Source organism: Capra hircus, chromosome 13 (assembly GCF_001704415.2).
Source record: "Capra hircus breed San Clemente chromosome 13, ASM170441v1, whole genome shotgun sequence".
NCBI lineage: Eukaryota > Metazoa > Chordata > Mammalia > Artiodactyla > Bovidae > Capra > Capra hircus.
In genome coordinates, this window is record NC_030820.1 from 11,265,799 (window position 1) to 11,293,604 (window position 27,806).

Genomic DNA, 27,806 nt, shown 5'->3' on the forward strand with positions numbered 1-27,806 from the left:
ACGCTCAGAAGCTGGTGGGATGAACACCTTCAAAGTGAGACGGCTGGAGCTGTTTTCCCCAGGGAGTAGAGGCTGCTGCTCCCAAGAGCTCCCTGTGCTTAGTCGCTCAGTTGTGTCCGAGGCTGTGCGACCCCGTGGACTGTAGCCCGCCAGGCTCCTCTGTCCATGGGGATTCTCCAGGCAAGAACACTGGAGCGGGTTGCCACACCCTCCTCCAGGGGATCTTCCCAACCCAGGGATAGAACCCAGGTCTCTTGCTTTGCAGGCAGATTCTTTACCATCTGAGCCACCAGGAAGCCCCTGGGCCCCTTATAATTCAGACCCCTCTCTGCCCTCTAACAAACATCACATCACATCACAGCTCCCGCCCAGGAAGCCTCTCTCTGCACACCCATGCCTGGTTTTGGTCCCACCAGCTCAGTTCCGCTGGCCAGAGCTTTGCTTCTCAGTTTCTGTCATCTGGCCCACAGAATCCTACATACAGTATCATACCTTGCCAAAACTTCCTTTCCCCAGCATTTTGTGCAAGGTGAAGTCCTCGATTTTTAGTTTCACACGTAGAGAACTTCTTTCTTTGTTCGGCTCAGGTTCTGGACGATCGCATGCTTTCTCCATCTCTTCCAAGGGAGACTCCCAGGAGATCCCCTGAGGCTCTGAAAATGATGAGCCAGGGGTTAAAAGAAAACAAGGAACAGCGGAGCGTCTTCCTAGCTATTCTGAGAACCTGCTTTCTTTTTCATATCCTGTTCTGAAGTTTCATCTGCAACAGCTCAGAAAGGGGTTCCTGCAGGGCAAAAGGAGCACCTCCTGCCTGGAAGCCTGAAATCTGGGGGGTGGACCGTGTCTCTTTATGGGACAGACTGGGGAAAATGTCAGGTTAAGAAACATTCCAACCAGCAAAAGACCATCTGTGCAGCAGAAACAAGCACTTTTCATAATGCCAGATCACTGACATACAGGGATTTTAGCTGAACTGGAAGGAAAATTAGGGATTTTAGCTGAACTGGAGGGAAAATGACTCCCCATTGCTTGCATGGCTTACAGGCATAACGGCATCAATTTCTGTGACCTACCATGTAGGGAAGAAGAACTGGATAGTAGATCACTGAAGACCCGAATGGAATCATTCACCACAGTCTTCAGGTTAAGATGCTGCCTATTTTGATTGTCTCTGAGACATGGTTTACCCAGAGACCTTTCCCAAGTCTAATCCAAACACTTCTTTTAAAAAATTTACAGACAATTTATTCCTCACCCCATGCCAGAGAAGTTGTAGACCAACTTTCCTGGAACCTTCCTCCCACCCTCTTAGAACATTTCTTTTCTTAAAATTGAAATATACTTGACATATCACATTGTGCTAAGTTAACACGCATAACATGTTGATTGACACATTTATCTACTGTGATATCACTTGATGGCACCTCATAGTACATAATTATCCTATCCGTTTTGTGGTTGGAATTATGTGTGTGCTCAGTCATGTCCAACTCTTTGAGACTCCATGGACTGTAGCCTGCCAGGCCTCTCTGTCCATGGAATTTTCCAAGCAAGAATACTGGAGCAGGTTACCATTTCCTGTTCCAGGGGATCTTTCCCATCCAGGGACTGAAGCTGCATCTCCTGTGTCTCCTGCCTTGGCAGGAAGATTCTTTACCACTCCAGGTTTGTCTTTACCACTCTAGGTTTGTCTTTCATATTCTACATCCAAGGAAAATAAGTATTTTATAATATATGTTGAAACTATTCAGAATCACATGTATACATATAGCTGAGTCCCTCTGCTGTTCACCTGAAACTACCACAACATTAATTATTTGGCTATACCTCAATATGAAATGGTTTTGGTGTTAAAAAAATAAAAATTGAGAAAGAATCACACAGTCACAACCTCTCAAAAAGCACCTTCCAACAGGAGGCTGGATGAGCTTCCATAATATCATAAAATGTTAAGGATGTTGGCTATTCTTCCCCATTCTAATCTTAAACTTTCCAGTAAAGTTTCAAAGTACAGAATAAGATGGTCTGTGGTATTTCTACCTTAGTGCTCTATGGAGGATTCAGTTTTGTAAAACAGTCGGTCCATGGCAGGCAATAACATTCTAAAATTCTAAGGAAAAGTTTGCCATTATTTTTGAGAATATTGCCATTATTTCAGAGGAACCCCATCTTCTTACCCCCACCCCAACTTCCCACAACCCCATCCACTTCCAAAGCTTTTCTAGTGGGCTGTACTTTGGTTTTACTTCTAGAAGTAGAAGCCTCTTTGTGGGTGGCTAGGTCGGTAATTTCTAACTAGAAAAGAATCATTCATCAGGCCAGGTAAAAGGAGGCTTTAACCCAGAAAGTCTTAGAGAAAGTGTCAGTTGCTCTGTTGGGTCCGACTCTTTGTGACCCCGTGGACTGTAGCCCGCCAGGCTCCTCTGTCCATGAGCTTCTCCAGGCAAGAATACTTGGAGTGGGTGGCCATTCCCTTCTCCAGGGAAACCTTCTCCACACAGGGATCAAGCCCGGGTCTTCTGCATTCCAGGCAGATTCTTTACCTTCTGAGCCACCAGGGAAGTCCTGGCCTCAGGTTAATGAAGACGAATTACTGATGACAAGTCCACTGTGAGTAGGGATAGCTACCTTTTTTCCCTGGTCCTGGCACGTACGGCGGCTTTGCTTCACCTTTTATGGAGCACGGGAGACCAATTTCAACTGGACCTTCTCTGAAGATGTGCTCAGAATCTCTTAAGCAGCGAGCCTGGGTTACAAACAAGGAGTCAGACCACCCACCTACCCACTCACCACAGACGGGACCATGCATGCCGCTGTCCATGGTCCCGAAGCCATTTCAGATCCCTGAATATGTAGGATAACCGAACCTCTCCTCCTCCTCGGCACTCTCTTAGGATCCCGTACCCTGTGAACGTCTATTATATTTTATGCACCAGCAGAGCGTGCTCACTTCCTTCATATTTTCTGGGGGCCCACTGGTTTTTCCCACACTCCCCACTGCGCTCAGTCACAAATAGGAATCAAAGACCAATGGATGGAAAAATAGCTCAAGTAGGCAAAGCCAAGTCTTTAAGATTTTTTTTTTTTAGAGCAGACCATTTTTAAAGTCTTCCTTGAAGTTGTTACAATATTACTTCTGTTTTATGTTTTGGTTTTTCGGGGCGAGGCCTGTGGGATCCTAGCTCCCTGACCAGGGATCAAACTCACGCTTCCTGCACTGAAAGGTGAAGTCTTAACCTCTGGACCACCAGGGAAGTCCCAAAGCCAAGTCTCAAAGAGGGTTTGTTCACAGATGTGAGGATTCAGCACGCTACTGAGCGGAAAGGCAAAGCTGCCTCGGATTCAGTGTTTTGGAGGCATTTTGGAGATGATTTCAGCAAATGTTTTTCCCACCAGCTATTACATAGTCATCTTATACAGGTATAAAGCCAGCAGTGAATCCTCAATAATTTTAATGAATACATTTGTTTGTGCCCCTGCTCATTCCATGAAGAATTTAAGCTCTTACAAAGATACCCACAAGCGAAATGCATTAAACAAACATCTCAAAGTGGGGGTGTGGACTTGCAGATGAAAGCCAGGGTCAAGGCAAGAGCTTGGAAACAGATTCCAGATTTCCCCATACAGTTGTTACAAGTCCAAGAGTGAAGGGACTGAAATAGTCCTTGTTGAAACTGCGGGCACTTGTCCCCTAAAAGCCATTCCTACCTGCTGAGTGCTCTCGATCATTGCCAGCGCTTCAGCCATCAGCTTCTGGTTTATACCACAAAGGTTGGCCACCTTTGTCTGGCATCTGTGATGCACATTCATGCCACATGCTGAAAGAGAAGCAACGCCGTGAGCAAGGGTGACAGAACCAACTTCCAGACACTCTGAACACGATCTGTTTCGGGTGCAGGTACGTCCAACAGACAACTGGCAACCCCCCAGCACCATCTTCCCCACAGAGGGAGACGCTGAAGACAGATATTAGGGCGGTGCTCTTATTATGCCACCAAGCATCCACCTCTGCTTCACTGAGATACTCATGCACCTGGCAGGTGCCTTTTGGCATGATGCTGGGACACGACTCCTGCTCGAGGCTGAGCCAGAGCCTTGTTGATGGCAAGGAAGGCTGCCGCCCATTTGTGTGCACAAACTGAGCACAGTGATTGGCCTCCAAAAGGTGCTCACCAAATACAACTTTTCTTTCATCTTTCAAAATGTTATTGAAATATTTAGATGACACTTTAGCTGTCTTTACCTTTAGTTTTCACTAGGTAAACAGACCGTTCACAATAAAACAAAATAGCATTTTCTATGTAAGTAAGTATAAACCATAGATAGTTGTAAAAAAAAAAAAACCCATCAGAAGTGAAATCTTCAATACAGTGAAGATGCTACTTATAATGGCCTCTGTCCTCTGAACCCTGTCTGATTTACTTGACTCTTCCTGGCTACCAGATGCAGGCTTTATGTTGGGCGGCCCCAGCTCCCATTTCCTACCCATGACTGGAAGGGAGAGAGAGGGAGGCAGTTAGCAGGGATTGAGCATCTATCTTACTGTTTAAAAGTGTACCAGATCTAAGCTCCTCTCTGATGTGCCGTGCAGAAAGGCTCCCTGCCCACCAGGATCAAAATGTCAGAAGCCTGTTACGAACCTAGTAGGTGATAACTGAACCTCTGTGAGTGCAAACAGTTCCTCTGATGACTAATTTCATGCGAATTTCAGCAGCCAGAGGAAGGAGACAGGATCAGGATAAGAGGGGACCGTACATACTTAGGCAGGACGCTTACAGGAGAGCAAGAAGAAGAGAGAGGGAGGCAGAGACACGGGGAGACCCAGGGGAGAGAGTGGGAGGTGGAGACGCAGACAGGGGCATGAGGAGGGAGCAGACAGCACCCCGCCTCGCGGGGTTCCAGCAAGAACAGAGAATGACTCGGGGGGAAGGAAGTGGGGGGAAGAGGAGGGGAGAAGAGAAGGAGGGAAAGTAAGGAAGGCCAGAGGCCAGGAAATGAAAGAAGAGAATGGAACAGAGAAGAAAGAATGTTGAGAAATGAGGGGACAGAGCAGGGCGTGGGAGCCGTGGAATAATGCCAAGGAATCCTAGCGGGAGTTCTGAGCTCAGAGGCAGCAGCCACTGCTGGGATGAGCGTGGCCTCTGCAGGCGGGGTGATGGGCTCCAGGGAAGAAAACCCCAATGTCCAAGACCATTAGACTCAAGGTGTCATGAGGTGTGGATTTGATCATTCCTGTCCTGTTTGTCCGCTCAGAAACCCTCCAGCTACCTGTTGCCTGTGAACTCCTAAAGACACTCTACACAATGCCAGGCCACCCACCCACGGACTGTTGAGCAGGGGTAGACAGGATAGTATGTGGTGGTCCCTTGGGCAGCAGAGGTTTCTCTGGTTCAGATGAATTTTGACTACCTGTGGGTTTGCCTTCAGCAATGAGTTGAAAAACCTAATATCTCCTGCCTTCCTTAAGATGTCACTCCAGGCTCCACCAGACCTGCAGATACACGTGGGATGTGGATAAGGAGGCATCTAAGGGTGATTTTCCTGTTTAGGTCAGCCCCCTTTATCACTTAAAAGACCCAACACACATTAGCCAGTGGCATAAGTTAAAATGGGGTCACCCACAAAAAATAAAGTGGCTTCTATGTTTAATCAGTGGGCTTCCCAGGCGGCGCTAATGGTAAAGAACCCGCCTGCCAGTGCAGAGATTTAAGAGACACGGGTCTATCCCTGGGTTGGGAAGATCTCCTGGAGGAGGGCTGAGGAACCTACTGTAGTATTCTTGCCTAGAGATTCCCTTGGACAAAGGAGCCTGGCACGCACCTCTCCATGGGGTTGCAAAGAGTCAGACATAACTAAAGTGACTTAGCAAACACGCACGTTTAATCAATATCCTAGGATAAACCATAATGGAAAAGAGTGTGTAAAAAATGCATATAAAGTATGCACATTATATAATGTGTGTGTGTGTGTGTGTGTGTATAACTGAATCATTTTGCTGTATAGAAGTAATTAACAAAACAGTGTACATCAACTATACTCCAATAAAAATTTTTAAAATTGAGAATAAAATGCTCCCTGCTGAGTGGGGCACCTTTGCTTTGAACACATTATCTAGGCTCTGTCCCCTCTCAGCCCCACTCCAAAGGCAGAAGGGCTCTGATAGTCTGTGTTGGAATTTTTCCCTCCCTTCCCGCTAAGCCTGGTGAAATGGCATCTCAGTTTCTAAAGGTTATTGCCTTAGCAACCTGGGCTTTTAGAGCAAGAAAGCTGTCTGGCTTTTTCTCTGGTTAGGCTGAATAACTGGATGGGTAAAGGGGAGTGAGCTCGGGCTCTGTGGTCAGGTCACCTGGAGGAGGCCATGCTGTCAGAGCTGGGCTGCTCCCTGCGCGGGCTTCCCCGGCGGCTCAGATGGCAAACAATCTGCCTGAGTACAGGAGACCTGGGTTCAACTGCTGGGTCAGGAAGATCCCCCGGAGAAGGGAATGGCAACCCGCTCCACTCTTCTTGCCTTGGAGAATTCCATGGATAGAGGAGCCTGGTGGGCTACAATCCATGGGGTCGCAAAGAGCTGGACATGACTCAGTGATTAACACTTCCAACATTTAAACTGTGTAGCTGGGGTTCACAGCACACTCTGGGGACAGGTGTGCCAGCTTCAGTAAGCCAGAGAATTTTTCCATACAGGACTTTTCAGCAGCCCAGCAGATGTGCCAGGCTCATTCCTCGATGGGACCACAGACAGAATGGTCCTTGCTGGTTCCAGGGAGAGTGGCAGGGGCATGGCCGGAGCTGCCAGAGTCAGGAAGGGACAGGCCAGGGCAGGGGACCAGTCAGAGGAGCCTGCCGCCTCCTTGCTCCGAAGGACTGGGTGCCTCAGACAGCACCAGGCCAGGAGCCTGGACAAGGGACCTGAATGTGCACTTCTCTGGGAAATAAGACACGGGGTGGTGGAAGGTGGAAGGGAAAGAACAGCAGTGGCTTGTTATCCGAGAACTTCTCTTTCAGGACCACGGGGCTCTTCCGGGCTGGCTGAACAAGCCAGTCATCTTCATCTTCCCTCCCTCCCTCATCCTCTCATCAAAGCTGAAAATCCACCCCCCTGGAGGTTCAGTAGGTGGGGACCCCAAGCACCTTTCGTGTGGGACTCACCGTCACACTTGAGTCCTTGCCTGGCCAGGCCCCACAGCAGGGTCCCACAGTGCTCACAGAAGGTTGGGCTCTTGTAATTGTAGACCTTAAATCTGTGCGGCATATCGATTTTGAACCTCTCCTTGTGGAACTGAAAGGGAACAAGAGAGTGTGATGGTTTGTGTGTCCCTGGGTTCCCCACTTGTCATTTCTCTAGCAGAGACTTTTGCAGAATGAACAGAATAATAAAAACATTGCAGTGATGTGTATTGGAAGTCACGATTTTTACTTGTCAAGCCTTATAGTCATGTCCAGTGAAGACAGGAAGCCATTAGCTGTTCTGGGTCAAGGGCATGAGATACTCGTTTCAGGTAACCTGGAGATAGCTGAAGTCTGCCGCCTCTGGGCAGATGGGTTAATATTTCAGGAAGGAGACCAGAGTTATTCGTTTACATGGGAGTTATGTCAATGGACTTCCCTTCCTAATTTAATGTAAATTTTTCCTTTTCTCTTTCAACCTAGAACTGGTGCTTTCACCTTTGGAAGCTATTATATAATGCCTCCTCTAGAGGCATCGGTTTATCAGTGTGAGGAGCGGGGAGACTTTTCACGCTGGTTAGATATGAACAGAAGAGACAAGGCACAGAGAACAGTTCTGCCAGGTGCTGTGACGAACACGTCACCTGTGTTGCCTTTTACACGTGCAATATCTCACAATCCTCAAAATAGCTCATTTGAAGCAGCCTCTGTTAGGATTTTGATTTGATCTATGGGGAGATTAAACACTGAGAGGGCAAGACACTAGTTCTGGGTCTCAGTAACAATTGTTACTGAAGAGGAAAGTGTTTTAGGGATATTGACGCGCCTGGAAAAATTTAAGAATTGCGCATTATGAACAAGGATTAGGGAGTTGTTGGACTTCCCTGGTGGTACAGTGGATAAAAATCCACCTGCCAGTGCAGGGAACATGGGTTTGATCCCCGGTCTGGGAAGATTCCACATGCTGTGGAGCAACAAAGCCCATGCACCCCAACTACCGAAGCCTGCAAACCTAGAGACCATGCTCTGCACAAAGAAAAGCCACCACAATGAGAAGCCCTGAGCGCCGCGGCTAGAGAGTGGCCCCTGCTCTTGGAAACGAGAGAAAGCCCACACGCAGCAACAAAGACCCAGTGCCACCAAAAAAGAAAAGAATTTTTTAAAAAGTCCTTTAAAAAGGAATTCGCGGGCTGTTAAAGGCAATGTCAGGATGAAATCATCGTATTTCAGACAAAGGCGAATCTCGGTCCGTACCATAGTTTCTCGGCTGTTGATAGCTGATCCTGTGCACTTTGCTATTACTTTATCGATACACTTCTTGTGAATTGCTGCATTACATTCTGAAAAGAAATAACTACAGCTTGAGATTTTCAGAAGTTAAGGGACAGCTAAACCAAAGGAATGATGCTAGTACAACAGAAATCCTTCTCACTTACGTCGACACTGGTAGCCTTGTTTGTTCAGACCCCTGCAATAAAGCATATGTTTAAATATGCATATGGACGTTAGAGGCAACTGTAGTACCAAACACAAAAACATTTACAAGATGAACAAGCTCTCATAGCTTCCTGCTCTCACATAGCGTTTTCTGATCAGCAGCCCTCGTCTGTTATCAGCCAAGAGTGTTAATGTGTGCTCTTATTTTGACCTGCTTTGTGAAAAGCCTTAACATTCAGTAAATGAGTTCATTTCCTTTGCATTTGCATATTTCCCAAACAAACATGCAGACAAAAAAAGATGTCCCACCAGAAATGGATCACAGGCTCCTGGTGGCAAATTTCCATGTCGACACTTAAAATTTTTCACTGTCTTACTAAGTTCAGTACAGATAAGCAAAGAGATCCATATAACACTTTATTTCCTCCTTCTGAGTATCTGAGAACGTTTGCAGCTAATAAATTCTCAACCTTAAGACTGATTCTGTTAATATTCACTATTAAAAAGGAAGGAGCTCAAGTCATTAGATGAAGACAGTCGATGGAAATCCACCAAAAGTCTACCCGACCTCTGGATACCCTGGTTAAGCCAGAGGTTGTGCATCAACAAATCCTGCAAGAACCCAAAGGACTGAAGACCCCAAAAGAGGGGGGAGGCTGAAACAAGAGATAGGAGTCATTCTGAGTCTCCAGTCTACCGTAGCCTTCGCTGCTGTGGTTACTGAGGCTTGAACCAATCTCTGTTCGGGGGCTGTTTAAGACACCCAAGAGCCTTGTAAACACAGAAACCCATCAGCTCCAATGGGCAAGTGTTGCCTTCTGCAGACATTTAGTTATCACAGTTGGGTTGTCGAGCTGGTGGCAGTTTTGACTATGAAACTGTGCTTACAATAAAGATCTCTCCCTCTTCTGTCCCTCCCCACTCACCCCCAGAAGCTTCCCATTTAATTGGAAACCAAAGTTTCCTTGAAATCTTTCTTAAGGGAGCTGGATTCCTCATGCTATAGGAGCTCTATTATGAAAATATTATCTAGAATCACACCATTTGAGCCTTCTCAATCCAGGTGAGGCCACTGGAAACTCTCAGGTAGTACCTATTCCCGTACACTCCCCCAAGGTGGAACATGCCAGGCCTGGTGGATTAAGAAGATGCATCATGGGACTTCCCCGGTGGTCCAGGGTTTAAGAATCTGCCATGCAATGCAGGGGACGGGCGTTGAGTCCTTGCTCAGGGGTCTAAGATCCCACAGGCCTCAGAACAACTAAGCCTGTGCTCTGAAACCTGTGTGCCATAACTAAGACCCAACACAGCCAAATAAATAAACAACCAAAAGAAGTGACACAAGGCATAACCTGAAGCTCGGCATCACACGCGAGTTACCATACCAGACAAATTCGTGGCAGACGGAGCAAAACGTGGGCTGTGGGAAGAAGGTGGCCGTGAACTCATGGCACTTGACGTGGTGGACTTTGGCCTGCTTGATGGCTCCTCGGCGGTGATGTAGAGCGAAGAAGCCATCGGTCTCGAATTCGTTCATGTCCTTTGTGTCTGCAGGAAGAGGGCAGGGACAGTGACCTTCTGCGAAATGGCTGTCACAGCTGGGGGCGAGCAGCGCGGGGGGCGGGGGGGGACGGGGAAGGGGCAGAGATGGATGAGGAACTAGACAAGCTTTGAGACCATTAGCATCCCAAGTACTGGGTTGGGCTAAACACCTTTGGGGTTTTTTCTAAAAGATGTTATGGACATTTTGGCCAACCCAGTATTTCTAAAGTTTGGTACAGTACGAAGTGTCTTTCCTTAGTCCCATAACAGAATTATCAGACGGTGTCCTGTTCCAGGATTGGAACAACAAGGCTGGAATCTTGGCTCAATCCTTCCATCCTCTTTCACGATACTGAGCTATATCCTCTCTCAATTTTTAAAACCAGAAATTGGAACATTTAAGGTATTTATTGACCTTTCCTTGTCACTGTCAGTGATGAGTCAGCGAGAAAGGGCAGGAAGTGGCAAATACTTTGCCTGTAATTCTGAAGAATAATGTGTACTGAACAGTAAGTTAGAAACAATATATACATATTTTTTAGGTCCCAGGAAATTTTATATCTGGTTGTTTATAGACAAAAAATGTAGACAAGCAGGAGCTGGCCAGATTTCTGAAGGCAAAAAAGCTTTGGGAAGTTGTTTATGCTTTGGTTCCTGAAGCCCATGGGAATCAGATGCACCAGCCATAAAACTATACAGGTCAATGTGGAAAGGGCCGGAAATGAACACATGACTGTAATTAAAAAGTGTCTAGATAATCCTGGCTGGTACCTAGTCATCTACATCAAATCACGTTCACATTTCTTCAGTTTACCCTGGGCTCTGGGTGCTGGTGAAGGTGCTCTGAGTAGTAACTGTCCACAGTACCCACAGCTTCTAAAAGGCTGGAAGAAGTCTGAGAAATACTGGTGAGAATATTCTCCCTGGCCGAAGCCCAGGTCCCCCAGCCAAAATACACAATAGCAAGGTAGTTATGATTGACCAGTACGACGGGCCCTCCAGAGCGCATGAGAGAGTGCATGGTAAAGGAGGCGGAACACAGCTGCCATCATCACTAAAATACGGATAACAAATTGATGATTCAGTTCCTGCAACTGCGATTCCAAGTAGATTCTTGGATTACTTACTCTACTTATTTTTCAAAATACAAAAAATGGAGGTTTGGCAAGGATAAGGGGCTCCTGTTTCACAAATGAAGAGAGTTAACAATATTTAAACCCAATTGTTTCCTTTCCGGCTAAGCCATGGCAGTGGCTGGACGACACACTCGAGGCAAGTGATCCTGCCGGAGTATCTTAATTTCCCCGCCCCTTTTCATGGCCAGGCTGGAAGCACACTGGGTAGACGGGGCTGGGGGAGGGTCACGGAGGTGGAGACCCTCCTCCACCGTCCAGCCTAGTGCCAGCACTCATTTCAAGACTGAAGTCTTCTCTCCAAGAGTCCATGGGTCTGTTTTACGGAAACCCCAAACTCTCAGATAAAACGTCACTTTGCTGTACACCTGAAACTAACACAGGATTGTAACTCAACTCTACTCCAAAGAAGATAATAATCAAGCATTCCTAAGAAAGACTTCCTTACACGGCTGAGGACTTTGCCTGATACTTCAAGGATAGGCGATCTAGGTCTTTTTTTTTTAAAGGAACTGTGCTGGAAATAAAAAGGCTTGGTGAATTCGGGGTTAGATTTAGGGTCACCGAGGCAACTGCCTTCTCCTATAGGCTCTGGTTTAAGTGTAGAGATCTATTTACAACTCGGGACTGGCACAGGAGGCCATCTGTCGGGAAGCTCTGATTCATTTCTATTTTGGTGCTGATGAAATAAAAGGAAATAAAGCATAAAATTACTTTTGAACTCAGGGAGGGAGGTGAATTATTCTGGGAACTCTATCCATATTACTGTGAAAAATATACAAATATAACCATGTAACAATTACATGGTGGTGGTTTAGTTGCTAAGTTGTGTCTGACTCTTGCGACCCCAAGGACTGCAGACCACCAGGCTCCTCTGTTCGTGGGATTCTCCAGGCAAGAATACTGGCATGGGTTGCCATTTCCTTCTCTAGGAGATCTTCCCGATCCAGGAATTGAACCCAAGCAGATTCTTTACTGACTGAATAGTCAGTAAAGCTATTATAATAGTCTGGACTATATACAACTATACGTTTACAAATATAAAATAGTCTGTGTATTAGAACACTGTACATTTAAAAATATGTCAGAGACTACAGGTAAGTAATTCATTCCCTTGCTCCTTGCTATAATTCCTTTATCCTCTGATCATTTCAATCCTTATAAGAAAGTAAATGTATAAAAGCTCAGAATTTTAAAAATTCTCCTTGTAATTACTGTTTATTTCTGAAGTAATTTGGCCTTCTGTTTGTTCACTGGCTTGAATAAGCTCACTGATCTTTATATAGTTGGTTATTTATTTTATAGCAATGGTGCCTAATCTATTTGTTTAACCAATCACTTGTTTGTAGTCAATTAAGTCACACATTTCCTGGAGAGCTATGAGCGAACTGCTATGCAGGACAGTATAAAGAATTATGAGATGTTACCCCTAATTTTGAATGGGTAAGTCAGGGAGAAATGGCACTCACATGAAGAACAGACTAGGAGATAAAAACTCCCATATTTTTGGGAGGGAGGAAATGAAATTACAAAAGAGGCCATAAAGAGGCAGCTGAAAAATTAAGAGGAAAACTTGAATAATATTACATGAAGCAATACAAGAAAGAAAAGGTTTCTCAGCATTGACGGAGCAAGAGATGTCAAGGGAATTGAAGCTTAAGAAACAAACATTTGTTTTGAGGGTTCATTCTTTTGGAGAACGCCATTTAGCAGATGGATTGAAAAATGAGCCAGATTCTTTGGGTTTAAGGGTTGATAGAGTAGTGAAGGAAAAAGGAGTAATATATTAAACTGTTTCTCAAGAAACGTGTCAGGGGATGAAAGGAAAGAAGGCCTTGTAGAGAAAAAAGGTTTTAAAAAATACCTTTAAACTGACAGATTGGGATTGACATATATACACAGTTCAGTTCAGTCGCTCAGTCGTGTGCGACTCTGCGACCCCATGAATAGCAGCACACCAGGCCTCCCTGTTCTTACCAACTCCCAGAGTTCACCCAAACTCATGTCCATCGAGTCAGTGACGCCATCCAGCCATCTCATCCTCTGTCGTCCCTTCTCCTCCTGCCCCCAATCCCTCCCAGCATCAGAGTCTTTTCAAATGAGTCAACTCTTCGCATGAGGTGGCCAAAGTACTGGAGTTTCAGCTTTAGCATCATTGCGTCCAAAGAAATCCCAGGGCTGATCTCCTTCAGAATGGACTGGTTGGACCTCCTTACAGTTCAAGGGACTCTCAAGAGTCTTCTCCAACATCACAGTTCAAAAGCATCAATTCTTAGGCGCTCAGCCTTCTTTACAGTTCAACTCTCACATCCATACATGACCACTGGAAAAACCATAGCCTTGACTAGACGGACCTTTGTTGGCAAAGTAATGTCTCTGCTTTTCAATATACTACCTAGGTTGGTCATAACTTTCCTTCCAAGGAGTAAGCGTCTTTTTTCTTTCTTTTTTTATTGTTATTATTATTTTACAATATTGTATTGGTTTTGCCACACATCAACATGAATCCGCCATGGGTATACACGTGTTCCCAATCCCAAACCCCCCTCCCACCTGGCTGCAATTACCATCTGCAGTGATGTTGGAGCTCAAAAAAATAAAGTCTGACACTGTTTCCACTCTTTCCCCATCTATTTCCCATGAAGTGATGGGACCAGATGCCATGATCTTCGTTTTCTGAATGTTGAGCTTTAAGCCAACTTTTTCACTCTCCTCTTTCACTTTCACCAAAAGGCTTTTTAGTTCCTCTTCACTTTCTGCCATAAGGGTGGTATCATCCGCATATTTGAGGTTATTGATATTTCTCCCTGCAATCTTGATTCCAGCTTGTGTTTCTTCCAGCCTGGTGTTTCTCATGATGTACTCTGCATATAAGTTAAATAAGCAGGGTGACAATATACAGCCTTGACATACTCCTTTTCCTATTTGGAACCAGTCTGTTGTTCCATGTCCAGTTCTAACTGTTGCTTCCTGACCTGCATACAGGTTTCTCAAGAGGCAGGTCAGGTGGTCTGGTATTCCCATCTCTTTCAGAATTTTCCACAGTTTATTGTGATCCACACAGTCAAAGGCTTTAGCATAGTCAATAAAGCAGAAATAGATGTTTTTCTGGAACTCTCTTGCTTTTTTGATGATTCAGTGGATCTTGGCAATTTGATCTCTGGTTCCTCTGCCTTTTCTAAAACCAGCTTGAACATCTGGAAGTTCATGGTTCATGTACTGCTGAAGCCTGACTTGGAGAATTTTGAGCATTACTTTACTAGCATGTGAGATTATACAGTGGAAGTGAGAAATAGATTTAAGGGACTAGATCTGATAGACAGAGTGCTTGATGAACTATGGACAGAGATTCATGACATTGTACAGGAGACAGGGATCAAGACCATCCTCATGGAAGAGAAATGTAAAAAAGCAAAATGGCTGTCTGAGGAGGCCTTACAAATAGCTGCGAAAAGAAGAGAAGTGAAAAACAAAGGTGAAAAGGACAGATATAAGCATCTGAATGCAGAGTTCCAAAGAATAGCAAGGAGAGATGAGAAAGCCTTCCTCAGTGATCAATGCAAAGAAATAGAGGAAAACAACAGAATGGGAAAGACAAGAGATCTCTTCAAGAAAATTAGAGATACCAACGGAACATTTCATGCAAAGATGGGCTCAATAAAGGACAGAAATGGTTTGGACCTAACAGAAGCAGAAGATATTAAGAAGAGGTGGCAAGAATACACAGAAGAACTGTAAAAAAAAGATCTTCACGACCAAGATAATCACGATGGTGTGATCACTCACCTAGAGCCAGACATCCTGGAATGTGAAGCCAAGTGGGCCTTAGAAAGCATCACTACGAACAATGCTAGTGGAGGTGATGGAATTCCAGTTGAGCTGTTTCAAATCCTGAATGATGATGCTGTGAAAGTGCTGCACTCAATATGCCAGCAAATTTGGAAAACTCAGCAGTGGCCACAGGACTGGAAAAGGTCAGTTTTCATTCCAATCCCAAAGAAAGGAAATGCCAAAGAATGCTCACACTATATACACAGAACTAGGTATAAAACAGGTAACTAATGAGAACCTACTATATAGCACAGAGGGGGGAAAAAAAAGAAGTAATCCATTTGGACTGTAGCCTGCAAGGCTCCTCTGTCGAATTCTCCAGGCAAGAATACTGAAGTGGGTTGACATTCTCTTCTCCAGGGGATCTTCCTGATCCAGGGATCGAACCCAGGTCTCCTGCATCACATGCAGATTCTTTACCATTTGAGCCACCAGGACATATGTTAGGACATATGTTAAATTGTTAGCCCTAGGACATATGTTAAATTAACCTTCTGCTGTGTGACTCAGGGAACTAAAACCGGGGCTCTGTAACAACCTAGAAGGGTGGGATGGGGAGGGAGGTCAAGAGGGAAGGAACATATGTACCTACGGTTGATTCAAGTTCATGTTTGTAGAAAACAATACAATACTGTAAAGCAATCATCCTTCAATTAAAAATAAATAAAATTTAGTGTGCATTCCAATTTACATTAGGTGCAAACAAATAGTTTTTGATTGTACTTATTCATGCATTGGAGAAGGAAATGGCAAAGTTTTTGATTGTACTTATTCATGCATTGGAGAAGGAAATGGCAACCCACTCCAGTGTTCTTGCCTGGAGAATCCCAGGGACAGGGGAGCCTGGTGCGCTGCCATCTATGGGGTCGCACAGAGTCAGACACAACTGAAGCGACTTAGCAGCAGCAGCAGCAGCAGCATACAAGGTACTTAGAATAGTCTAATTCACAGAGTCAGCAAGCACACTGGTAGATGCCTGGGGCTGTGGGGTGGACGGGTGGGGAGATGGGGATGGGAGTTCATGTTTAATGGGGACAGAGCTTCAGTTTAGGAAGGTGAAAAACTCAGGAGGGTGGGTGACGGTGAGAGCTGCTCAACAATGTGAACGGGCTTGGTGTCGTCGAACTGTACCGTTAAATATGGCTGAAATAGTATATATTATGTGACTTTTAGCACAGTAAAAAGCTTTTTAAAAAATATCTATTTCAAGTTGGAGAAGATTGCATAATTACGTCAGTGAGGTGGAAACCAGAGAGAGAAGAAAAAACTGAAGATGCCAGAGAGGAAGCAGGGCTGGTGTTACAGAGCCGCCAGGGTCGACAGCCAGGACACCAAGAAGGGGGCTCCCTCAGAGGCCGAGAGCGGGAAGAGGGCTCAGGGAGCAGCAGCTGTGCCCTGAAGCACAGACGCCGGCGGAAGGCACGGGCTCTCCCAGCTCCGCCACGTTAGTAGCTTCCTCAGCAACTCAGAAGGGCTATGGGAATATTTGAGACAGTCACTGAGTGGGGACCACAGGGAAAGAAAAGGCGTTTCCAAATGCCAGAGTGAGCCCACTGAACACTTCAGCACACATGCTCTGAGCCCCTCCTAAGTACTCAGTGAAACAGGAAAATGAATGAAACAAGGCCATCTGCAGCAACACGGATGGACCCAGCGACGATCATACTAAGTGAAGTCAGACAGAGAATGTCAAATATTCCACAATATCACTTATATGTGGACACTAAAAAATGATACAAAGGAACTTATTTAAGGAACAGAAATAGACTCACAGACTTAGAAAACAAACTTGTAGCTACCAAAGGAGAACGGCATGGAGGCATAAAACAGGAATGGGCTTAACATACACACACAGACAGATACTCAACAAGGACCTACTGTACAGCTCAGGAAACTACCCAGTATTTTGTAATAACCTATAAGAGAAAAGGATATGAAAGTATATATACATATGTGTGTGTGTGGGGGGTGCATATATATATATATTCAGACATATCTGAATCACTTTGCTCTACACCTGATGCTAGCTATACTTTGAAAAAGATTGAAGAGTGGTAGCATCTGATTCATTTACACAGCATTTTGACAACAGGATATAAATGCAACAGGAAGAACTGACAGGCTGTCTGAGACACCACGCACACGGCTCGTAAATTAACTTCTATGAACGGTGTCTGTGTGTGAGATGCAAGGGAAAGTCTTCAGTGACACGTTTTTTTCCTTGCTTGTTCCTAAAAGCATTTGAGATGACTAACGTGAAGCATTACTGCTCTGTTCTTCTAGGGCTAAGGGAAGTATTTATCAGCTTCTTATTCATTTTGTATTCTGATGGTGTGACCACGTGTCATATCACACCATTTATACACAGTGTGCACACACAGCGCAACACGTTAGCAGAACCTTTGGTGCTTACAGTAAATTCCCAAATGAAAATATAGACAGACTAGAAAAGCCCCGGGCATATGCCTTCACACCACGTGAAGAATAAATGCTGGACTTCCTTGGTGATCCAGTGGTTAAGAATTTGCCTGCCAATGCAGGAGAAGGCAATGGCACCCCACTCCAGTACTCTTGCCTGGAAAATCCCATGGATGGAGGAGCCTGGTAGGCTGCAGTCCATGGGGTCGCTAAGAGTTGGACACGACTAAGCGACTTCACTTTCACTTTTCACTTTCCTGCATCGGAGAAGGAAATGGCAACCCACTCCAGTGTTCTTGCCTGGAGAATCCCAGGGACGGCAGAGCCTGGTGGGCTGCCGTCTATGGGATCACACAGAGTTGGACACGACTGAAGCAACTTAACAGCAGCAGGGAAAACAGGTTTGATCCCTGGTCTGGGAATATTGCACACGCGGCGGGGCAACTAAGCCCGTGCACCACAACTGCTGAGCCCACACTCTAGAGCCTGTGAGCCACGGCTGCTGAGCGCATGCACCCTAGAGCCGGAGCTCTGCAGCAGGGGAGCCACCTCAAGGAGAAGCCTGCCCACCTCCACAAGAGAAAGCCTGAGCACAGCCGTGAAGACCCAGTGCAGCCAAAAATGAGATCTTTCAAAAGCAAATACTATACATGTTTTATATTTCTGTGTGTATCTGGTCCCACAGAGTGTATATTCAAGTCACGCTCGAGCATCATTGGAAATTTTAAGGAAATTCCTTGTGATTCCATTTTCTTTGCTTTCGAAAAAGTGAACTAAGTTGCAAAGGAGAAGAGACATGCCCACCTTATCCCCAAATAGGAATAAGAAACGTCACTTGCCACTCATTTCCAGAAAGTATCTCGCGTTCATCAGCATTCGGCCTTGAGGTTTCAGCTCTAACTGGTGGAAGGAAGAAAAGAAACATGGGTCAGAGCGTGAGGCAAGCGCTGAGCTGAACGACATCCCAGCTGAGGAGCTGGGTGAGGCAGGAGATTTCCAGCCCAGCTCTGTTCCTTTTCATCTTGCTCACTCATGCTATCATCAAAATAGCACGGCATCCACAAATGTAACCTTTCTTTTATCGAAACACCTCAGCAGCTCATGAATTTGATTTGGAGATCAAAACTTCCTTAAGGCCATGTCCGACTTTCTGCGGCCTGATGGACTGCTGCCTGCCAGGCTCCTCTGTCCATGGAATCTCCCAAGCAAGAATACTGGAGTGGGTTGCCATTTCCTCCTCCAGGACCTCTTCCTGACCCAGCATCTCCTGAGTTGCAGGCGATTCTTTACTGCTGAGCCAACAGGGCCTCTAGGTTAATAGGGGTATTAAATGGGAGTGACCTTTTACTTTCACATGGAGAACCTGCTTCCTTTGGAAAGTGCCAGACCATCTGCTAAGGGAACTTTTAATTAGATTGGTCAAGGAAGGGATTAAGAATGTATATATTTCAGTATGATTATGTAGAAGGGACCAGACAGAGTGACCTGTTAAGGGATGATGCAGATTACGTGATGTGACGTAAGGGACACATGGCAAAGCTGAGAAGACCTGACTAACCACTAATAATATAACTAAACTGCAACACAGCACTGTTCACATGCTAAAAAGAAACAAGAAAAAAGGTGAACTGAAGCCCATTGCTGATCATTATATCTGTGGGTAACTAGAATAACTGAAACATAGCAAGAAGGGTCTAGTTGAACTCAGGACTGAATATGAATCATGGTTAAATAATTCAAAGTCATGGTGATCTTGTACCTTCCACCAGACCTTTAAAGATACTGGAGAAACTGACATAATAGCAATGCCCATGGTACAGCATCACTACTGTTAGACTTTTATGATGTGACAAGCTTCTACCACTTGCTTAACTACACAGTCCCATGAAAGCTTAAATTTGTTCTTGTTCAGTTGCTAAGTTGTGTCTGACTCTTAAATGGCTTAAATAGATTAGTGAAAAGAGAAGGGCCTTTGACATCAAGTACATATACCATTATTCTCTGGTTTACGGAATAATAAATAGTGGAGGCAAAAAATAAAAATCGAAGAATGAGGGATAGGGGCTCATTCCCAGAGGAAGTGGGAAAAACTGGTACCAGGTGACTGCAATGCTATCAATATTCAGGAATTAGTGGTGATAGAAGAAATTAAATCAGTGAGCTGCTGAAAAAACAGCCTCCACAGAAAGTCAGATTCCATCACATTTATGAGTGAGTGGGGGATAACCACACCAACAGGGAAAACCCTGGGAAAGCAAAAACAAAATATCAATGTTTGGAAACTACATGGTGACTGTGGAGGTAAGAGGCAATTCTGAGAAAATCTTTTTTTTTTTTTTTTAACAGAGAAACTAATTTTAAGAAAGCAGAGTTTAACAGAAGCAAGGGAAACTAAGTCCAAAGCAATTTGTTGATGCTTAAACATGATAAATAAAAGTGAACTAGGAAATAACCTTGAACATAATAAAGGCAAAAAATATAAGAAGGTTGCCAGTAGTTAAATGTGGATCCAAGGGCTTCAGTTCAGTCGCTCAGTCGTGTCCGACTCTCTGTGACCGCACCAACTGCAGCACGCCAGGCCTCTCCGTCCATCACCAACTCCCAGAGTTTACCCAAACCCATGTCCATCGAGTTGGTGATGCCATCCAACCATCCTATCCTCTGTCGTCCCCTTCTCCTCCTGCCCTCAATCTTTCCCAGCATCAGGGTCTTTTCCAATGAGTCAGCTCTTCGCACCAGGTGGCCAAAGTACTGGAATTTCAGCTTCAACATCAATCCTTCCAAAGAACACCCAGGGCTTATCTCCTTTAGATTGGACTGGTTGGATCTCCTTGCAGTCCAAGGGACTCTCAAGAGTCTTCTCCAACACCACAGTTCAAAAGCAACAATTCTTTAGCGCTCAGCTTTCTTTATAGTCCAAATCTCACATCCATACATAACTGCTGGAAAAACCGTAGCCTTGACCAGACGGACCTTGTTGACAAAGTAATATCTCTGCTTTTTAATATGCTGTCTAGGTTGGAAGGATATCCTATCCTTCCAAGGATCCGAGGGCTTATGTCTCAATAATCCCAATATGTAAAAAATATGGAAAGTCTGACAAGAATAAATTTTTAAAAATGTCTTGGCAAGAAAGCAAATGCAACTTTAAGAGGTATAAATAGAAAAACAACTTGTTTGTCAAGAATGCATAATAAAAGAATTTAAAAAAATAGTTATCCCTTTATTCACTGAAAAGGAAATCTATAGTATGCTACTTTAAAAATTAGAGATTTGGTGACTCTTCCCTTTTAAAAAAATGAGGCAGAAAGTGGAAAATAAATGGGACTGGGAGAAAAACAGAGGAAGATTTTCTCTAGTTTCTCTCTTCTTTCTCTGAGCCTGGTCAAATGCTCTATGACTCAGAGGTATCTGCAGCCGCACCCTCTCCCCCAACAGGTCTGTGTAAACTTTTACCACTAAGTCACATGCCTGTGACATTACCCACTTATTTATCCACTTCCCATTTTTTGCACAACCAGCTACCTAAGAGGAATTCTGTTTCTGTGATCTCTCACCAGGCTGAATGAGTTCAGAGACACCCTGAACTAAATTATCTAAATACATCTAAGCATGGGGGACTTTAAGAAAAAAGCCTTGACATATCGTTATCTTTAAAGATTACTTTAGTGATGCAAGCAAAGATAGATATACTTTCCTAAAAAGTACCCCTCTCTCTTGCTCTCTTTTTTTAAGGTAAAAAATATACAATTGACACGAAAATCTGTTTTAGGCTTATATTTTTCCCATTTTGAAACCTGGCATTTGAAAATCTTTTGGCTGGAGTTCTTAAGAATCTGAGTTATAAGAAGCATGAAGCTGAAAGGTAAGAGTCTCCTCCTTTGCATAAAGGATGCAGACATTTGAAAACACGTTTTGGGTTTCAGCTCTTACAAAAGCAGCTTTTACTCATATGTTTTCTTTAATTTTTATACCCCAGACATTTTCACAGGAATTTTTATGCTTTCATAGTTTACTTCTCCCTTTAACTTATAACTATTTTGGTAACAAATGTTTAGAATCGAAGTTTTCAAAAATCTGCGTGGTAACATGAGTTGTGTATAATGTACTTTTTAGAGCAAAGTAAGCTAACCCTGAATATTCATTGGAAGGACTGAAGCTGCAGCTCCAATACTTTGGTCACCTGATGCGAAGAGCCCACTCACTGGGAAAGACCCTGATGCTGGGAAAGATTGAAGGCAAAAGGAGAAGGGGGTGGCAGAGGATAAGATGGTTGGATAACATCACTGATTCAAGGGACATGAGTTTGAGCAAACTCTGGGAGATAGTGGAGGACAGGGGAGCCTGGCCTGCTGCAGTCCATGGGATCACTAAGAGTCAAATACGACTGAACACTAAATAATAAGCTAAGCAAACACATTATGACTAGAAAAAATTATAGGGATTGAGATATTAAATGGATCTTTGCTCTCTTCTTACTTATCTATCCACCATCCTAAGACAGTTTATCAAGGTATCATGTACGTATCTAGATATCTCGATATTCACGTGATATCTTGATACACAGATCACAGGTAGGTTCCCACGATATGAAAATTTTGTGGTATTTCCAAGCTGACTTTAACAGTTATAGATCAGTAACAGTTCTTCACACCCTGAGAGACCTTATTTCCTTTACCCAAGAATCAAAGAAATGTGAGTATGCTAGTATGTTCCACAGTCCACAATGAATCCTCATCGTCACAAGTCAAGTCACCAGTGAGTCAGTGGTAGGGAGTTGGTTTCCCCGAGGCCTTCAGGATGTCAACCCTCAGGATGACACTGAAATTTTGTACCAGTCATCAGCTGCGATGGTGTCTATCACTTCATGGAACATACACATAAATGAAGCCCATGCCCTGGCTACTTACCCATATTTCTGTCTTCCCGTTGTTTTTCCTGCATCTCTCGGCCAGGGAGTAGAGCTCCACGGTGGTCTCGGATATCAGGTCCACGTTTTTGCCCTTCACGATGATCTGCATCACTCGCCCCTTGTTGATGTGGGCGTCGAAAGTGCTGTCCCAGGGCGGGTACATGGTTGGCTTTTTCTGGATGTACATCTGCCCATTCTCTAGGAATGGAAAGATATGTGCTCATTACGCTTTCAGCCTGTTCTGGGAAATAATTCCCCCACTCCCTCTGCTCTCGAGGACTGTATAAGTCTTTTGGGAGGACGACAATAACACATACAATTAGAATTAGAGACACTCAGAGAATGAACTCATGGTTACCAGGGAGGAAGGATGAGGGCGGAAGGGATAGTTAGGGAGTTGGGGATGGACACGCACACACTGCTATATCTAAAATGCGTAACCAACAAAGTCCTACTGTATAGCACAGGAAACTCTGCTCAGTATTAGGTAGCTGCATGGATGGAAGAGGGATTTGGGGGAGAATGGATACATGTATACATGCATGGTTGAATCGCTCTGGTGTGCACCTGAAATTATCACAACATTGTTAACTGACTATACGCCAATAAAAAAAATAGTAAAAAAAAAAAAAAGAATTAGAGATAAAATAGGACAAAATGAGATGGTTCCAAGGTCTACATGCAAGGTAACCTGGATAATTTATGCAAATAAATCTGGCATCTTCACTGGCAATGCTCTTTTCCTATTCATCAGTTGCTTCTTTTGAAGTCTGAACATCTGAGCAAATATAAATAACCCAGCAGCTAACCCTGGTATGTTTGGTAGAGGACAGTGACCTAGATACCCCCCTCTTTTTTTTTAACAGGTTATATACTTTTATGCCTTTGGGGATCCTTCTGTGTTAATGTATTAACGGTGGACACATAACTGTTCAATTTCACTGGTATCTAGTAAAAAAAACAAAAAAGATAAAACTACTGTGTGTTGATTTGAAAAAGACAGTGACTTAATTTCAGGCTTATACTGAGTGTTCTTTTAGAAAGATATTTTAAAATTTTCCACTCAACATAAATACCTTTAATAGGCAAAACCTTTAAAATACCATGAACCATTATTTTCTTCTCAAAATGAGGATACATTTTAACATAAACCATGCACCCTAAGCGAAAACTAACAAGTATCTCAGAGAGGTGGAGGTCTTCATCCCCGGAGTCAGTAAAGCAGGCTGCAGAAGGCCTGCAAATGGTTAGTGACAGGAACCAAGGGCAGGATGATGAAGTTTAAGGGAACCATCCCAGAACCACCAGGGAAAGTGATTACTAGTGGGATTCAGCAGTGTTGCTCTATCCTCCATCCACACTGGATTCTCTGTAGCATTTATGCCCTAGTCGTTGCAGGAGCAGAAAACTGCAGCTGTATTTCAGGGTTTCTTTCTTGTGACCCTAAGCACATGAAGCGACAGTCCGAGCAGAGATTTATCAGAGAAGTTGATAAAGCAAAAAGAAAACGCCACTGAAAGCAGGGAAACAAAGCAGTTCTAACTCTTGACGCATGATGCTGAAAGAGAACAGGCATCAGGCATTTGCTAAATTATTCTTTGGGAGGTATACAAGGATTTGAATAAGCTGAAACCTCACACTGTAGGTAAACCTGGCTGTGAGAGGTATAAACTCTAGCAATGTTGAACATGGAATTGGAAGGGGAATATTTTTATGGTTTTTTTAATAGAAATTTAACTCAGGATTAGACTTAAAAAAAAAAAGCCATGGCAATATTAGTGATCAGAGTAATGTTTTACTTCCACAGGCTTCAAGCTACCTCTCAAAATTCCTTTGTCTTCTTCCAACCATTATCTTTCAGCACACCCAGGAAACGGACAGAAATTCCCATAGCAAGGCATTTTTCACACTTTCATTCAGTAGACTGTCATCATTTATAAAGAGAACAAGAACTCAAGATCCTGTCTATTTACAGTGGGGTTTACTATTTTCAAAGGCTCCTAGACTGACAGCACTTGTGTCCTATTTGCTCCTGTTCTTTGCTTTATGTAAAATGCAGCCTTAACATCCCAAACACGGAAACCTGCTAAAACGCTACAGAAGTAATGTTTTAAATACCATGTTCAGAGAGATTTCTTCTCAGGACAAAACTAAAACAAAATGAAAAAACAAAAACTTCCACACTCCACAGGCTAACCTTTCAGAAAAACAAACTTCTTTTCCAACATGTCCTCTTGATTCATGTGGCTGATTAGACCAAGTTCAAAGGTAAGGCCAAAACAAGAAATAGATACTTTAAAAAAGGCTCCCAGGAGGCAAATGTCAGTGAGACCTGTGGATGTAAAGGGAACCAGATCCAAGGGACCCATTAAGTCAAAAAGCAGCTTTGAAAAACTCAGACATTGCACACTTCAAAGATTTCAGTGACATTTGAAAGGTTTTAGATTGGGAGCAAGTGCCATTCTCACTGTTAATAAACAGGAGAGAGATCTGGGCAGAAGGGAACTCAAGATGATCAGTCAGTCTCCTCCGCTTTGATGTGCTCCTGGGGCTGGAAGGCAGAAGCCAGTTGAGCACAGAGAAGTCTTTTAAGGGAAAGAAAAGCCAGCATCCAGGATTGGAAACCCCAGGGTTCTGTGCTGGAGGTCATCACCTGCAGAATCAGGTTCCTCTTGCACCCGGGAACGTCACTTAATTTTTCTTTTTTAAGACTACCTTCTCTCTCCATCTTTCTCTCCAGTCTCTCTCTATCTTTCTCTCCAGCCCCAATTCTCTCCCCGCACAACCCTGCTTTGATGTCTTCACTTCACATGACTTACTATGTGATCTTTCTGTTTTTTGCTTATCTTCTATTAGGAGAGGAACTCTGAAGGAAAGGAATGTCTTCTGGCCCAGTATACAGTAGGTGCTCCATAAATACTTTCTCTGTAAATGCACTGTAGTGGCTCCTAATCTTTCCTGTGACTGCATCAGTGGCAATCAGACTTCCCTACAAAGTGTCATCTGCTAAAACCAGAAACTGTGTGTAGAGAGGTAGGGAAAGGCAGGGAGGCTGGGAATACCATGAGATATAAACTTCATCCTGCTTTTTATTTTTTCCTTTTCTTTCTGTTTTTAGAAAGTCCATGAGAACTTTAAAACACAGAGGCAGGGACCAGACAGGGTAGGAGCAGTTTAAGTGATCATGAAGATATTCTAGACAGAAAAGGATTACCTCATTTTTCCTGAGTGACACTGTTTATTCACATTATCATTTCTAATGTGCTTCAGGAAATAAATTGGTTAAAATATTATCAAATTTTCTTTAAGACATTTTAGCAGTCACTTCATTAGACAATTTAGCTTTATGTTCATTCATTCTTCCAAATGGAAGAAGTATTCCAAATGTCCATTCAATACTCATTTTTTGTCTGTTCACTTATTACAATGTACAGTGATGTTAATTGCTATTTCATTTAGAAAAATTCCTTGACTCCATGGTACTACCATGCTCAAATGTGCACACAAGTTACATTGCTGAACCAGTAATTTAGACAAGTCAGAGTAGGATGATTTTAATGGAAAGATCTAAACCCATGAAGGAATCCTGGAAGACTGTCATGCTTTCCTCCTTTCCAAGAAATTTTCATGAATATTTAAATCTGACAAAATTCTTTAACTCACCTGGGGTCTTAGTAAAGGAAGGCTTCTGAAATTTGAACCCTAATTGCTAATCCTATACGTTTTGTACTATTTATCTGAACTTGGTCAAAGAAGCAGTAAATATCTTCGGCGTTAAGTCTAAGACTATGGAATATTACTCAGCCATAAAAAGGAATGCATTTGAGTCGGTTTTCATGAGGTGGATGAACCTAGAACCTTGATCCTGTTATACAGAGTGAAGTCAGTCAGAAAGAAGAACACCAATACATTAATGCATATATATATGGAATCTAGAAAAATGGTACTGATGAACTTATATTCAGGGCAGGAATAAACCTGCAGATACAGAAAACAGACTTTGGACACAGTAGGGGAAGGAGAGGGTGTCACAAATTGAGAGCATGGCATTGAAACATATACGTTACCATATGTGGAACAGCTAGCTAGTGGGAAGCTGCTGTATAACGCAGGGAGCGCAGCTTGGTGCTCTGAGACAGCCTGGAGGGGTGGGAGGGCGGTCCAGAGGGAGGGGACATATGTATACTTAAGACTGATTCGTGCTATTGTATAGCAGCCGCCAACACAATATTCTAAAGTAAGTATCCTCCAACTGAAACTTTTCAAAATGCAGGACGATGCAACCTTTATCTATAATCACAGAAAACAATCAGAAAATACTGGACCGTGTTCCACTCTAGCTCATTAAAGTAGGTTTCTGGATTTTTCCTTCGTTAACTCCGCACATAATGTCCTCAACTCTTTCCTCCTTTCCTTCGTTTATGTGGAAAATGGGACCATGACCTAGAACATAAGGCAGGCGACCGGGTCCAGTTCAGAGGCCGTTGCTAAGCCCATGAGCCTCTCAGGAAGCACTTGGCTTCTCTGGGCATCGTTTCCTGAGCTGGAAAGTCAGGTTGAGTCAGGCGACCTTGAAGACCCTGGAAGGCCTTGCTTCCCAGTTCACTGCAGGGGCTTCCTCTTCCCCCGCCCCTCACGCCCAGCACCCACTCAAGCTTACCTGATTCAACATACTCTTTGACAAGCACGGCACAGTAAGGGTTAACCGCCTCACCCTGGCAGGACTGGCAGGACCCACAGTCGAAGTTGGACAAACCAATTCGGAGAAACGGTGACATGATGCTCACTCCCTGCAAAGCAACAGAAGACAACAGCTGTTTGAAGACTGTAAAATATATTATTTTGGGTGTTGCATCCCTCTTAACCAGTGCTTTATCTCTGAAAGCCAGAGCCTCAAGTGGCTTGACTATCTGTTCAAACAAATGTTTTACTTCCCCTTCTGCACGGTGCATTATTGGGCTCACCCCAAACCGCAGGCTGATGTGCCAGAGAGAGCGGCGTCCTGGACTAAGGTTATTTAACCTTGTCACTTAGACCTCAGTCCCACTCCCAACTGAATGGAGTTATATTTAATAGTTGCAGAGAGACACAAAAGCATTCCAACACTTCATTTCTTCTATTAGCCAAGTAGGTACCCAGGAAACAACACAGTAATAAGAAAATGAGTTTATAAACAGCGAGTCTATTTTAGTCTCAGCAGTTAAATATGACACTGTGAAATTCTTACATGGGCTATTTGTGTGTGTGATGGAATGGGCTCTGGGCGTTTATTTAGCAGCTGATCTGTTTACTTTAGACACAGACACAGATATATATATATATATATCTGTGTCTGCGTGTGTGTGTATGTATTTAAAGAGCTTTTG

At 43.9% G+C, this 27,806-nt stretch overlaps 1 protein-coding gene across 2 annotated transcripts in view; it reads right to left on the bottom strand.

Moving 5' to 3' along the window:
• The window catches only part of PRKCQ (protein kinase C theta), a 93,525-nt gene extending 65,963 nt beyond the window's left edge, over nucleotides 1–27,562 (bottom strand). The window contains exons 1-11 of one of the 2 annotated variants that reach the window (XM_013968554.2): nucleotides 27,405–27,562; nucleotides 27,101–27,230; nucleotides 22,439–22,638; nucleotides 18,368–18,428; nucleotides 9,990–10,152; nucleotides 8,604–8,635; nucleotides 8,422–8,507; nucleotides 7,150–7,279; nucleotides 3,709–3,818; nucleotides 2,629–2,746; nucleotides 493–653 (exon numbers count right to left, since the gene is read on the bottom strand). In XM_013968554.2, coding sequence (XP_013824008.1) covers nucleotides 493–653; nucleotides 2,629–2,746; nucleotides 3,709–3,818; nucleotides 7,150–7,279; nucleotides 8,422–8,507; nucleotides 8,604–8,635; nucleotides 9,990–10,152; nucleotides 18,368–18,428; nucleotides 22,439–22,638; nucleotides 27,101–27,218 — 1,179 coding nt within the window. In that variant the 5' untranslated portion in view covers nucleotides 27,219–27,230; nucleotides 27,405–27,562. Of the gene's footprint in view, nucleotides 1–492; nucleotides 654–2,628; nucleotides 2,747–3,708; nucleotides 3,819–7,149; nucleotides 7,280–8,421; nucleotides 8,508–8,603; nucleotides 8,636–9,989; nucleotides 10,153–18,367; nucleotides 18,429–22,438; nucleotides 22,639–27,100; nucleotides 27,379–27,404 lie in introns of those variants that run through there. The other variant, XM_013968553.2, reaches the window with a different exon arrangement.